General features: G+C 34.5%; 1 protein-coding gene across 1 annotated transcript in view; it reads left to right on the top strand.

Moving 5' to 3' along the window:
- LOC148943351 (rab GDP dissociation inhibitor alpha-like) overlaps positions 1 to 15,911 on the top strand; it is a 53,482-nt gene that overhangs the window by 24,908 nt on the left and 12,663 nt on the right. Inside the window, exons 3-5 of the mRNA XM_089100852.1 lie at positions 2,717 to 2,895; positions 7,031 to 7,220; positions 11,745 to 11,885. Coding sequence (XP_088956978.1) covers positions 2,717 to 2,895; positions 7,031 to 7,220; positions 11,745 to 11,885 — 510 coding nt within the window. The remainder of the gene's footprint in view (positions 1 to 2,716; positions 2,896 to 7,030; positions 7,221 to 11,744; positions 11,886 to 15,911) is intronic.

Here is a 15,911-nt window from a genome sequence, read left to right as displayed (position 1 = left end):
CCTCTAAAGTAGAGTTCTCTGGTACACTGAATCTGATTGTGCAATTTGCAATAAGCCTCTTTGACTTTTGGGGATGTTTTCCCCTATTTTGAAAATTAGGCAAAATCTCTCAAGCTTGTAGCTTTTAATGAGTAGCATTAAACTTAATGAATCTTGTATATTTGGAATCAGCTAATTTAAAAAGCTAATTTTTTCAGGGTATTTATTGTTATCAAATTTTAGTTTTTTAGAGTTTTGGTTACTATTGGGCTGGGTTGCTCCTTATAGATGTTCACTATTCAAGTCCTCTGTGAACTGCTGACATTAAAAAAGTAGTTTAGTGACCTAAATTGCTCGTGAATAAATGTCTTACTTAAAATGGATGTTCATCAACTACTAATGTAGCATCAGGCTTAAAGAAAACAAATGAGTGAAATCTAATGTTTGAGATGAGCTTATTTGGTTTAATAATTTAGATGTTTGGCTACACTTGAAACTCTAGGAAATTACTGAAGAAAAACTTTATTTTTGAAAATCTTATGAGAATCAAGTATTTTTTTTTTTTTTTTTGTCAAAACTAACAGTGTTTAAATATGCTGCCTAGTGTTATGATGAATCAGTAGTGTCAACTGGGAGGTATTGGTGGCTGTCTCCCTCGCCTAGAGTTTTTTGCTATCCCTAGATTTTGAAAAATACCTCTTTTGGGTAGTCTCATTGAAAACATGTTTTTTTTTATATTTTCATTGAAAAAATGAAAGACGACAACTTAGCCCTTGCTCCCCCCCCCTGAATTTTTGTGAGCTGACACCAGTATAAGGGGTGGGCTTCTGTTTTTATGTGGTTTTTGTCTCCTACTGTTAATTCTTTTTTGACAATTTAGAAATAAAGCTTCACATTCTGTTATCAAGCATGACTTGTATTGTAAAAGGCTTACTTAGATTGCTTGAGCATGTCCTCTCAGTAAAAAATACTTTATCTTTGGAATAGTTTTACAGAATAGCCCACGTGGGGGCAAAAAAAAAATGCTAGATAGTTTCCCAGAGAAAGAGGGTGCAAGAATGACTGTAATTACTTACTAACAAAAAGTTCTATTCTCAGAATATGGAACATCCAGATATGGTAAATTGATTGAATTTAGTTTTCCTTCAATAATTTTTCTTTTTGCATGTTCAATGAAGTAGTTAAGCTGTGTGAATCAAACTTTTAGGAAGCAGCTCAAATAGAAACTGAAAGTCTCTCATGGTTTTTGTTTAGCTAGATCAAATACTTTCTTTGTATGTATTAACAAAGATTGGCTCAGATAGTGGTTGCCTACCAATACTAAGTTTTACATACTAAAATTGTTAAATGGCTTACCCATATTTACATAAATAGCCCATTTGAAGCAATTCTGTCTATCAAATTAAATATTCCCTTCTAGATATTTTGTTTTTTGATTATCAACTTCTTTCTATCTTATCTTCTTTATCTTCTTACATACTACTATACCTGTCTATTAAGAACTCTACATTTTCCTAATTATTAAACCTATAGTCAAAATTAGCATATCTAAAGAACAACCTGTTTATTAAATTCACAAGAAGAGTTTCTGTTGAAAAATATAAAGAACTCGTAGAGAAAAGTAAGGAAAATTATGTTTATACGCCCTTCTCCCCAAAAAAATATCATTATTCCTGATTCACGGTGCAAATTGAAGACCAGCTAGTTCAGTTTCTTAAACTAGTGATCTTGGCATTCTTGTGTCTCTTATAAGACTGGTGGACGACACAAGTGAGGCTGGTACCAGATTTACCCCTGTGGGAGTTGGTTCTGGATGCTGGATCAAATGAATTCTTGTGGAGCTTCACGTTTTCCCCTGCGTGACATTGCTGTGCAGACTAAAGAAGATGGTTTTTACATCTGTAATACAGATACTTCAATTTCCAGCTTCCAAAGTGGTGATTTTTCAGCTTGTGTTGGCTTATTTTTTTATTTAAAGGAGTTTAAATCTTCATTGAAGCAGAAATGCCTATTCAACAAACAATATAACATATTCGAGAGTGGTGTGAGAGAAAGGTAGTTGCCAAACAGACTGGCTGATTACCATTTGTACTTACAGTAGTTTGCCATCAGTATTCCGTGCTTTGATTTTAAATGCATTAACCCTAAAATCAAAATTTATTTTCCAATATCTGGGGGGGGGGGGCAAATGTGCTGTTTTTTATTTTTTTTTTCATTAAAAATAATTTTTTTTAATTTGCAGCCCTTTACGTCATATTATCGACGTTTAGAATTGCAACTTTCTACTGAAGTAGAAAGTGAAGTGAAGTAGAAAGAAACTACCTTTTTGGTGGCTTTAGATAAATCTGACTGGCCCCAAGTTTTTATAAATCTGACTTTTAGCTCAATAGCTTATGACCGACTCTCTTGTTGAGTTCTGAAAGTTTGACTATTTCTGTTTTTCCTTCTTCAGAAAGTTTTACTGTTACCAGTTAGTTTATACGTTGCTATTCCTTAAAAAAAAGGTAAGGCCATTATGCTGCATCAGTATTATCATATCTGTACACAGATGAGGGGGAATGCTATATCTCCCCCCCCACCACCAATTGTCCTGAAGACTCTCTCCTCAAGGAAGCTTGAAACTGTTTCCAAAAATATGTTTTTTGATGTTATGATGCTCCCCCTCCATCACCTTTAAAGTCGAACCTGTGTGCGTGTAACAATATTGTTATTTTAAAGTTGTATTTCTTTATGTTAGAGACTGGAATGTGGACTTAATCCCAAAGTTCTTGATGGCCAATGGTCAACTTGTGAAATTGCTCATTCACACAGGAGTAACTAGATATTTGGAATTCAAATCAATTGAGGGATCATATGTTTACAAGGGAGGAAAGATTTCGAAAGTTCCCGCTGATGAAAAGGAGGCATTAATGTCTGGTAGGATTTTCTTTTCTTTTTGTGTGTTTAATTTTCTAAACTTGTTTGGTACCACTTAAACTTGTAATTAGTAATTTTTCCTTTAACTAGTGCTTTTGACTTCACTATCTCAACATGGAGGAACTTTGAGACTATTAATGATCAAAGTGAGGGAAAGACGTCTTACAACAATCAGAGCTTTGAAATTACCTCTACGTTTTGAGAATTAAAATTGAGAATTTTTCTCCTCTTTCCATGGCTCTTTTTGGTGATTTTTATCCTGCTTGTATAGCTTAAAAGGGGATATCTTAACAGGGGGTAGCTTAACGGGGGGAGTCTTGCCATTTGCCATCACGAAGACCTATGACTGCCCCTATCTCTGCCATTAAGGTCTAGGATGCCTCTGGGTCCTTGGTTTAGGTTCCCACCTACCTTGATTCTTTGTCTTTCTTTCTTTGAATAACATTTTCAATAATGTCCGAAAACAATTTAAAACAATTTTACATCATTTCATTTAAACTTTTTGGAGAATTTTGTGAATTTAAATTTTCTTCCTTATTTCTAAAGCAATGAATTGGAGCTGTTAAGGTCATGTTTGAAATGAATACAAAAATTCAATTAATCAGCTGTTTCAAATATAAGTGTAAATTATAGAATGGACTAAGACTATTGAAGATTTTTTTTTTTTGTCTGGAAGTGAAGATGAAACATGTTCCCCTATATTTTAAATTTGCGACCGAATGACAGGGGCTTAATTTGCTATTGGGTAGGGGGGCAACTGCCCCGCCCAGACCTTGGTTTGCCCCCCGACCCCAGTTTGCCCCTTCCCCCATCTGAAATTTTGTTTCTTCCAAAATCTTGTTAAAACTAAGATAAACTTGCATAATTCAAGAATCAACAGAAACAAATTAGTTTTTTTTAGTACATATTTACCTGTTATAGTACTATAAAGTACTTTTATTGTACTTTTATGGTAGTAAATGGCTTAATTTTTAGTTTTTAACTGGTACTTTCACTTGATTCGGGAAAATTGGCTCCAACTTAGCCCCCCCCCCCCAAGGATTTTGACGAAATTACGCCACTGCCGAATGAGCACCGTCCCAAGTTTCTATGATCATTGGTCTATATAATGAGACCAAAGAAAAATTTTACTGAATAGATATTGCTGTATCAAGGCAATTATATCGACTATGTTAGTTGACCTGCATTTGGTTTGTTTTGTTAATTTTTACTTTGTCTTCCAAAAACAAGAAGGAGAACGAGTGATATTAGAAAGTTGACCCTCAATGTGAAAATAAAATTTAATTGTGACTCTGACTCCTTGAAGACTTTGTAGACGTATGTTGTATCGGTTTTTCTTTAAAATATTCAGAAACTCATCCATGAGATACACCATATTGAAAATTGTAAGCGAGCGACAACTTCTTTATTGTGGTATACACTGAGAAAAAAGCAACAAACAGAAAATGACTTCAAAAACCTAGCTGAGACTTATTAATTGCGAAGCAATGTCCAAGGCGTGAAAGTAGACCCACGACCCCTCCGTCATCCAGCCCTCCTCCCATCAACCCTCTCATTCTTTCATTTGAACCTATTGCATCTTTTTGACACACTGAAAAAAACAGATTAGGACTGCAAAAAGTAGCTGAGACTATTCATTGCAAAGGAAATTCTAAGGTGTAAAAGTAGGCCCTCGGCCCCTATCATCCAGCCCCCGCCGTTCGTCAATCCTTTCATTCATTGATTTGGGCTTATTCCACCTTTTTTATGGATAATTACGCAAGGATTTTCGATTTATTTGACTTAAGGGTCAAAGCGGGCTTGTGCCCCTCTTGTCTCGCCCATCATACAGCTGATCTTTTAGCAGAAATGTAGGCATGTTGCACGTTAGTTTGAAGCGGAAACTTGTAAGAATTTTTCAGTTTGTATGACTAGAGAACCAAAGTCAGCCCTTGGCTTCTCTAATGCCCCCTTCCTCACACCTTTCTGGCAACCTTTTAGTAAAAAGGCTGGAATTCTGCATCTTATAGGACCAAAATCATGCAAGGGTTTTCGAATTTTTTTATTAGGAAGCAGAAACTAAGTGTATTATGGCCCCTCTTCTACCAATTCTCAAACATATATATATATATATATATATATATATATATATATATATATATATATATATATATATATATATATATATATATATATATATATATATATATATATATATATATATATATATATATATATATATATATATATATATATATATATACACACACACATACATAACAAAAAGGTTATAGTGGAGCACAACGAAAAAGAAAAAAGATACGAAACTCAAACAAATGCAGGTGAAAAACGACGTCTCATCAATCTGACTTTGAACATTGAATTGTCCCGAATGGTCGACCATTGCTTGGATGGCTCCGGAAGTCCATATTTTTCCAGTCGAGAATTCCGGTATCGCTTGGATATATACAGTAAAAATGTTGCATACTTATAGTAGCACTTTCGGATTTTTTCGCAGTCTCTCACTGTCAGCACCTGGGATGCAGCGGCAAGGTAGATTAGATGTGGCTGGCAAACTGAACGATAAATTGAGGCTAGAGATTTCCTGGAGTAGCGTCTGCGATTCGGCACTACAGACCCGTAAGCACGTTTAATGGCGGTAATGACCCGTAAGCACGTTTATATATATATATATATATATATATATATATATATATATATATATATATATATATATATATATATATATATATATATATATATATCGCTACATTAAAACAATAATGCACTGAGGAGTAATAAGACAAGTGTTGTTACGACACTTTAAACAAAATATTGATTGGGTGTCAGAAAATATAGAAAAAGTAGATCTTAAGAGTAGAGCGCATTTTTTGACCGTTTTTGAGGAATGTTATTTTTTTTTTTCTTTTTCTCGAATAAAATAATTCTTGAGACATTCCACTTTTAAAGTTTGAAGGATCAGTAACTATGGTCTTCGATCGTTGTTGATGCAATGTGTTGCTGATGCAGCACTTTGTTTGATGAAGCCAACGGTAATTTACTGCGGCACTTTACGATGCTCTTGCAACGCAAATCTAGTTTTACTTACAAACTAGTAATTTGTTGTTCTCTGTATATTTGATTCACGCAAAGCTTTATTTGGTGAAGCCTACCAATGTGTTGTAACACTTCACAATGATCTTGTGACGTAAATCTAATTTTACATACACAGTAATAATCTTTAGTTCTCGTATATATTGCCCCCTGGGAGGGGCACTCACCCCCTTGGAAGGGGGGGGGTTGATTTCAGGAAGTGTCGTTGAATATGTGTGAATTGTTCTCTTTGTTTGTTATTTTCTTTTTTGTAGCCATGGCCCATGTGGTTTTAAAACATTAAATATATATTAGGACTGTGAAATTATGTGTCATTATGTGAGTTATTTTTATGGTATCTTGTGCCTTATTGTATTTGTTTTTGTATTTTTTATGTTATTTTATCATGTTTATTGTTATAATGTTTTGTTATTGTTATGTGTGTTATGATTTTGTGTGTGTGTTTTTTTTGCCATGGCCCAAAGAGGCTTTTGTTGTAATAATGGCGGTTTTCTGTAGTTTTGGCGATTCCATTCTCCCGGATGAGCAAGGAGAGCACGGATAACCATAATTTGTTGTTCTTGAGACTACCGGAGACTAAAAAAAAGACAACCACGGAAAACCGTTATCTTCATCCGTTTGAGCTTGAGATTCAAAAATTATCTTCAGGAAACCTTACAATCATATGTCAATGAAGCATCTTCTTCAGTTGTACCTAAGAAGGTACACTTTTCAACATTCTGTGTATTGGATATTCCAGTTCCCGTCATGTTTTCTCTTAATTATAAAGTTTCCGCCATTTTTGGTTGTCTGGATTCGGTCTCACGGTCTGATGAAAGTGGATCAATTCCATCGTCCTTGGAGACTCGACTGGTAATTTCTACGACGGAAAACGATGTTCCGATCCACCATAAGACCACGGAAAAAGCGATTTGAGTGTCCTGGAGAATCAATCGGTCAACTGGAGAACCGCGGAAAACCGCCGTAAATATCTATAACTATCTATCTATTTGACTCACTATTGATAATATAAGAGACATATAATTAATTTTGAATGTTTTAGATCTCATGGGTATGTTTGAAAAGAGAAGATTCAAAAACTTTTTGGTATATGTCCAAGATTGGCAAGAAAATGACCCGAAAACTTGGAAGGATTTAAATCCACAGGTGGCAACTATGCAGCAAGTTTTTGAAAAATTTGGATTGGACTCTAACACCGCAGATTTTACTGGGCACGCTCTAGCTTTGCATAGGTGAGGTTGTAAATAAATAATCTTATTAATAAGGAAAGATATTATAATATTTATAAATTAAAGATTGCATAGATAAAGATGTAATTTTTATTATAGATAAAGATAAACCTAATACCCAAGCTTTAGAACCATTGCGTATGAGAAGCGGAAAGCAAAATGGAACGGGTAAAAAAGGTGTGACCGTGACCAACAAAAATATTGCCATAATCCACAGGTGGGGCCTGCGCCCTACGTTGGAATTACGGGTGTGAACAGAATTGGGGAATTGGACTACTATTGTGTAATTTAAGCGAGAGTATAATATTTTATTCTCTTAGAGGTAAGGTAGGGGTGGCAACAGAAGTCCCCAACTCTTTACAGTAAATAATAAAGCAGAACAGCCCAATATTCCGTTGGTATAATTAAGACGTAAATCAGGTAAAAGAAAAACTAAATTGTTTATTAGAAAACGGAAAATAACAGTATTAATTTAATGTCATGTATATTTCTTCTATTCTCAGGTTTCTTGATAACTGAAAGAAAATTATTTAGATGAGTTCTTAAGCTCCACCCACAACTAGTTAAAGTAGCAGTATTTTTGTTTCGTTCACATAATTTGTTGTTAAAACACAAATGGAAAATAAAGGTACGAACAACTTGGAATCGTTCATGTTCTACAATTAAATAAAGCCTGTAAGAAGGATTGGAGCTGTCAATTATTGTCAAATACTCCTTAAAAATTGCAAGGTGTGCAAATATTCATTTTCGTTATTCATCATTTTCATATTCATTTCATTATTGTGTTCTTATTCATTTTCGTTATTCATCATTTTTATATCCATTTCATTATCGTGCTCATATTCATTTTCGTTATTCATCATTTTTATATTCATTTCATTATTGTGTTCATATTCATTTTCGTTATTCATCATTTTCATATCCATTTCATTATCGTGTTCATATTCATTTTCGTTATTCATCATTTTCATATTCATTTCATTATTGTGCTCATATTCATTTTCGTTATTCATCATTTTCATATTCATTTCATTATCGTGTTCATATTCATTTTCTTATCTTATATCCAGTTGCTTTTGTGTGTTCGTGGAAGTCAAACATAATTGTTGACACAATTGCTCTGTGGCATTCAATCACATATTATTAATTATATATAGACATTGGTTTGTTTCTTATTTGTTTATTGTCTTTAGTTTTAGATTTTATTTTTTTATTTTATATTTTATCATGATTATTTTAGATCTTTAAGGGTCTAAAATCTGCTTTCCATCTAGTACTACTGCTACTACTAACAACACCGCAGCACCAAGCCGCCTGAGGCCAACACAGCTACGCACTTTCCTCCTCCATTCCAATCTATTCAAAGCCTCCCTCTTTACACTATCCCAGGAAGTTCCCATTTTCCTTAAATTTTTTCTTTATGACATCCTCCCACCCAAGCCGCGGACGACCTGTTTTCTGTTTAGCCCTTGACGGTTGGCTGAAAGGGACTAAATTCTGCTTTCCATCATTTGCTCCATACTCAAAAATAATTCCTAAGGTAGAAGCTGATATTATGGCTTTTCTTGATAAAGTTGAAGTTCCACAAGAACTTAGGGCCGATGTTATAAAATAGCTAAACACTCTTAATAAGAGCAAAATTGAAAATGAAAACAAAAATGATCTTAAAATACTTTCACAGTTAAAAAAGGATAGAGACCTAATTAGCACTAGAGCTGATTAAGGTAATACGATTGTAATAAGGGACAATGGTGATTACGAACAAGAAATGAAAGCCATTATTTCAGGTAGTACCACTTACAGAAAACTGAATATCCAAGTCAATGCGAAATTTCATGTTTTACATGAAATTTACATGTTTTACATGAAATTACGATGCGAAATTTCATGTTTTTATGAGAGTGCGTTTTCTTTTTTTTCTTTTTTTATCGTATGCCATATGGTTTTTCACCATGGGTGGTCGTATTAAACCAGTCCTTGCAAAATTTTTGCGACAATAACTTCAGGCAGTGGCAATCAACAAATCAAAACTTGCACACCTAGCAATAACACAAATAACAAAAACATATAATGATACAATAACATAACAAAAACAAAAAATTGACATGATAAGAAACATAATACCAAGGTAATAATACATATAATTTCTCTAGAATCATGTGATTTCTCTAGTGAATGTCAGAAGTCTTTCCATCTTTGATCATTTCTGTTTGTTCCTTGTTTGTATTAAATAAAAAAAACAAGTTTTTTAAACTGAAAGTAAGGAGCGACATTAAAACTTAAAACGAACAGAAATTATTCTGTATATGAAAGAGACTATCCCCTCCTCAACGCCTCGCTCTTTACGCTAAAGTTTTTTATTATTTAAAAAAATAAAGTTGTGAGACAGAGTCAAACTTTAGCGTAAAGAGCGAGGCGTTGAGGAGGGGACAGTCTCTTTCATATACAGAATAATTTCTGTTCGTTTTAAGTTTTAATGTCGCTCCTTACTTTCAGTTTAAAAAACTTGTTTTTTTTATTTAATTTTTGAACGTTTTTGAATAAATGCAGGTTTTGATCTTGGCTCACCGTGCATGAATAATTAAAATAGAATTTTCATATTAATTTACTTTTATTTAGTTAAATGGCTTTCTCGAAACTTGTTTCATTTTATTTACGAACGTTTTAATTAGTAATAAATATACGTAACTTACGAATTAACTTACTTAAATAACTTCTATATTAATATATTTTTAATACTTTTATTAGGGGGTTCGCCCCCTAGTCAATACCTTGCTCTTTAAGTGAAAGTTCAAATTTTGTTCCAATTCTTTAAAAATGACCGCTTAATCACAAAGGCCGTTAATTAGAATAAATAGCTCTTATGAAAGTACTAACAAATCTTTGGCTTAAAGTGCGAGGCATTGACTACGGGGTGAACCCAATTATATATGTAATATTTTCTGTTCGTTTAAAGTTTCGATGTTGCTGCTGTTGCAGTTGAAATACTTGTTTTTTTATATTAAATTTCTGATCTTTTTTTAAATAATGCTGGGAAGTCCGGCGTCCCCTTCATAGCAATGTCCCTTCCCCAATGAAAACTTCCTTCATGGAAAGATCCTCTCATATAACCCCTGACCCCCCCCCCACTACTAGGAAAAATCTCCCCTGAAAACGGCTGTATACTTCCAAATAACGAATACTATATGTTAACATTGGGTAAAGTTCATAACTTTCAGCCCTCCCCCCGGGAACTTCGGTGGATTAAGTCATCCTAAAAGACATACTTCTAATATTTTCGAACATGCTGAACAAAATGGCTATCTCAAAATTTTGATCAGGTGACTTTGGGAAAAAAATGAGCGTGGGAGGGGGCCTATTTGCCCTCCATTTTTTTTGGTAACTTAAAAAGGGCACTAGAACTTTAAATTTCCATTCCAATGAGCCCTCCCACGATATTCTAGGAAAACTGTTTCTATACGATCACCCCTGAAAAAAAAAAAAAAAAAAACAAATAAACACGCACCCGTGATCTTTCTTCTGTCAAAAAATGCAAAATTCCACATTTTTGTAGATGGGAGCTTGAAACCTCTACAGTAGGGTTCTCTGATACGCGGAATATGATGGTGTGGTTTTCATTAAGGTTCTATAATTTTTAGGGGGTCTTTCCCCCTTTTTTCAAAAATCAGCCAAATTTTCTCAGGCGCCTAACTTTTGATGGGTAGGATTAAACTTGATGAAACTTATATATTTGAAATCAACATTAAAATGTGATTCTTTTGATGTATCTATTTGTATCAAAATGCCGTTTTCTAGAGTTTCGGTTACCATTGAGCCGGGTCGCTCCTTACTTACAGTTCGTTACCACGAACTGTTTGATTTGTCAAGGTGTGTTTTTATTTCTGTTGTTTCTTTTTTGTTTTTCTTGGTTTTTATTTGGGCTCTGTCCAGTTTTTTGTGATGGGTTACACATATAATGATGATGATGATGATAATAATAACCTCGCACACATAATGATAATAAAAGTCTCAGTTATTAGGTGAGTACTTAACTGTACTCAGTTATCCAGGTGTACTTAACTCTCTAGGACTACCAATCAAATGCGTGAATGTGAGAGGCAAAATGAATTAACATAATAAAAAACTTTTACTATGTACTTAATTACTTACTTAAGACGAGGCCCAGACTATTCATCCCAAATTGGCATCTAAAAGCTCCTTAACCAGGTTACGCCATAGTGATCTGTACTCTACTTGCGATCGAATGAGTTGAAACCACGAGTTGTGCCATTTGTAGCCATATTTCTGGAAACCGCCTAGGGGTTTAACGTGCTACACTATTTTCTGCCATAACTTGATCTGGCCTCCTGTTGGAGGGAGGTTTTTCTTCCAGGAGGAAGGTGCTGCGGTTAGGACATGGCCTGTTAGGCTCTCCTCTGTACGTTGCACCACATGGCCAAGCCACTCGAGGCATCTTTTCTTGGTCATGCTGGAAATTTCAATTCTTTCTAAGACTAACCAACTAAGGTTTGATATTTTATTTTCCAGAGATGATACATACTTGAAACGACCTGCTGGGGAAACTCTTAGAAGGATTAAACTGTACAGCGAGTCCCTGGCTCGCTATGGCAAGTCGCCATATCTTTATCCAATGTATGGTTTAGGTGAACTCCCTCAAGGATTTGCTCGGTAAGTTAGAGCTCAGCATTTTCTTTTATTTACATTTGCGACTGTGAGTATTTGAATTATTTTGATCTCTGAATTGTTTCTGGGGTTATACGACTCTCCGAAATCAAACTGTATCCCTAAGAATACTTTAATATTTTTCAGCTATTGTACTTAGTAGCTCACCAGGTTACTGACCGCTTCTACACCGGTCAGTAACAGACCAATTTCTCTTAAGAAAAATTAGCTCAAAACTTTATGCTTAACCTAATTAGTAAAAAGAAGAGTCATAGTACTTGCGAAATGATGGCTAACTGTGCACCGAAAATATAATTAAAGTTATAAAAATTGTTCTTGAAATTTATGAACACTTGATTCTTGAAAAAAATTAATCTAGTAATTAAAATAATTTTTTCTTGGTTACAGCAATAGCTGCAACCAAGAAAAAGAGAACCGCGGGCTGTGCACACCAAAGCTTTTAACCATTTTTTTTAAAAGAAATTGTGCTAATTGCTGTTCAAGAATGATATACTTTTACCTATATCCTGTTTTATAATACAGTATAAAACGGGTAGGAAAGGAAACGCTCAAATACTTGAAGCCTGAAACCCATCAAAATTAGTGCCATATCGAACAATAAAACCACAGTCAAAAACACTTAATCGAGGATTTATTTCTTCAGTATTATTTTCACGAATTTTGTTTTACCCTTATGTGGTTTGATGATTGGGGGCTCATTTGGCAGATTTTTTTAGCTTCTTTGCTATTTGAACAATATTAGATTATTGGGCTAGATGGAAGAAGAAATGGCACTTATGGTGTCATTGTATTTGTTTTCTTTGTCACCACTAAAGACCTACTCGAAAGTCGTACTGTGATGACGAGGCGCTCATTTGAAAGGTATTTTCTTTGCCATTCCGGTTCTTATATATCCCTAGTGACTGCATGGAAACGAAGTGAATTTAGACACGAATCTGACAAATTTTAATACCATCTTCAAAATAAGTGGGACTTATTTGAGCTAGGAGGCTAGTTTAATTCTTTTAAAGAGGTCTTGTCAAGGAGATTGCCTGATATAGATAAAAAAAATGGAATGCTCTCTTGGACATCGTTCTAAATGTAATGCTACCACTTGAAATTTAGCCTTATTATCCCTTATCTGATGACGCTAAAAAGCTTGGAAAAAAACTGCTTTCAGTAGCATTTCAAGGAATGATTAATTGAGATATGCAAGGACTGCTATAGACACCTCACTCATCGTTGTCCCAGGTATGGTGTTGGTAATAGCCACTTTGGTGTGTCATAGTGAGATGGATAGGCTTAGAAAACTGGGTAGAATCCCGGTTTCTTTAGGATCAGATAGAACAAATTTTATTACCATCTCAGAAATTAGGGGGGGAAGGGTGCCTGAAAAGGGGGGCTCCGTGACTCTCTTTATAGAGGCCTTTTCAATGGATCAAGGATCTTGGTTTCTTGAATAAGATAGACAAAGTCTCCACCATCACCCCTCACACACTTTTTTTCTTTGTTTTCTTTTAGTTTTATCCAGCGCACGAGTCAAAGCAGAATTCTTTGAATAACAACTACATTATCTAATTCCTTAACCTTAAAAGATAAAAAAAATATATATCCTATGTGGTATCTTGTGCTAGATCCGACTTTATATATATAAAAAACTACTACTACTACTAACAACTCACCGCAGCGCCAAGCTGCCTGAGGCCGACACAGCTATGTACTCTCCTCCCCCTCCTAATCTATTCAAAACCTCCCTCGTTACACCCTCTCAGGAAGTTCCTGTTTCCCTTAAATCTTTTATTGCGACATCCTTCCACCCCAACCGAACATAACCTGCTTTTCGTTTAGCCCTAGACGGTTGGCCGACAAGGACAATGTTTGGCAATCTGTCATCCTTCATCCGCAGAACGTGCCCTAGCCACCTCAATCTTTCTCTCATTATAGTCCTAGAAAGCTGGATTGAACCACGTTTTTCGTACATCTTACAGTTTGAGATACAGTCAGTCAGTCGGCTACCCAAAACACTCCGAAGGCATTTTCTCTGGAAAACATCTAGCAAGTCTTTCTCTGTTTCTCGGAGTACTCTTGCTTTAGTATTCTACATGACCACTGTTATCACTGTAGCTTTCTATATTCTAATCTTGGTCCACAGACTTCTAAAAATACACAATTTTCATTATCTTTATATTCCTGTTGAAACTTTAAAAAGTTGTTTCTGGTATCATGCTACAAATTAAGAAATGTAGAGAAATTAAATGTTGATAGAGACATTTATTCTGACAAGCAACAATCTTTAGGCAATGTCTGTGGAAAACATCTAGCAAATATTTCTCCGTTTTTCGGAGCGCCTATGCTTCAGAACCATGCTTGAACAGTGTCATCACTGTAGCTTTCAATATTCAAATTTTGGTTGGCAGACTTCTAAAAATAATTTTCATTATCTTCATTATTGCTATTGAAACTTTAAAAAAAGCTGTTTTAGGTTATTTTAATTACTAGTTTCACCAGTTTCATTACATCAGAGTACAAATTAATAAACGTACAGAAATTACATGTTGAGAGAGACACTTATTGTCACGAGCAACGTTAAAGTTTAAAACGAGTGAAAATGACTGAAAAGGAAGGAGACTGTCATTTCCGTCAACTTCCCGCACATTGCGTTCAAGCGATTGCTTATGATCTACTGAAAACTTATTATAATTCAATTCCAACTGGTAATTCCAGTTGGATAAATTACCAACTGGCTATTGGCCTACAAGTGTTTTATGGAAAAAAAAGAAGTATTCTTGTAGTTTAACGTTAATATAAAAATGTCCTGTTTTTGTCAAGTGCAAGGAATCATTAAACGGCTGTGAGGGAAGGTTCAGAAAAGTGAGTGCCTACTGTCAATGTTCAGATCAATTTTTTGTTCTTTTTAAGTTTTAGCATTGCTCCTATTTTTACTTGAAAAAAACAGAAAATTTTTTGATTGTTTTCAGGCAGGAATGACAATATTTCTAAATTTTTGTTTCGAAATCCTGTAATATCCATGTTGGGTAGTAATTCTTCTTCTTGTTTTTTAATGTGTCTGTAGCAGCCAAACGGGGAATTTGTTTGGAACATATTAGCTATAGTATAAAACAATAAAGTTTATTTCAACTTTTAAGACTAATTAATTGATTAAAGAAATCGAACTACGTTTAATTTTTGCAGTAATATTTTGCTACACAATAGATTGTTTTCTTGTGCCTTCATGGGAATGAGATTGGGGTTTAACCTATTTCTCCCACTCTCATTGATGTGGTACTGATGTAGTTTGGATCAGCTTTCCTGTTTTGAAAATGGACGGTATAAATTTAGTAATCCCTGGGGGACCAAAGGGGGTTTTGTCATCCGTAGGATTAAAAATTAATAACAAATGTACTATAAGAAGGGTGGGGATATCCATAAAACTTTGTTAAAACTGAGATTTGCTAAAGTTTAAAGTAAAGTCTACCACCATGTTTAATGCATCTTGCTCCCAGCTGTAAAAATTTCTTCTTGTTTTCTAATTTTGGATGGTTATACTAACGAGGACTGCTTAGTTGGCAAATTGTTACTGCTCATTCTGACTCTTTTAATTCTAGGCCTTTTTACTCCGACTCTCACCTTGGTTTTGACAAGGGGTATGAGTTTATAATATGCTGAATTTATATATCTTGAGGCATAGCTATTAAGTTGGAGTGGTGAGGGATAGGGTTTCGTTAATTTTCACCAACTTATTAACTTTAAATGTCAGTCCAAAAATTTAATTACTAACAACTCTTATTCCTTCAGCTGGGAACAAGTGCTGGATTTGATTGCATGTTTCCGGTGGCAGTAGCTTTAAAATGGGAGAGATTAACATTTGTTATGTTGTCATTATAAAACCATTCTAGTTTGCGAAGTATCTTGAAGTAACAACATAGTTCTTTAATTTTTCTTTAATATTTTGTTCTTTAATACATCGCCAAATAGGCTTATCACTAAAGTTGCCGTTTAAGTTGGTTGTAAATTTTGTTTTATTTTTCATAA

This window comes from Artemia sp. Qi Xiang Cuo, chromosome 15 (genome assembly GCF_049724085.1).
Source record: "Artemia sp. Qi Xiang Cuo chromosome 15, ASM4972408v1, whole genome shotgun sequence".
Taxonomy (NCBI): Eukaryota; Metazoa; Arthropoda; class Branchiopoda; order Anostraca; family Artemiidae; genus Artemia; species Artemia sp. Qi Xiang Cuo.
This window is presented reverse-complemented; position numbering and strand designations above follow the sequence as displayed.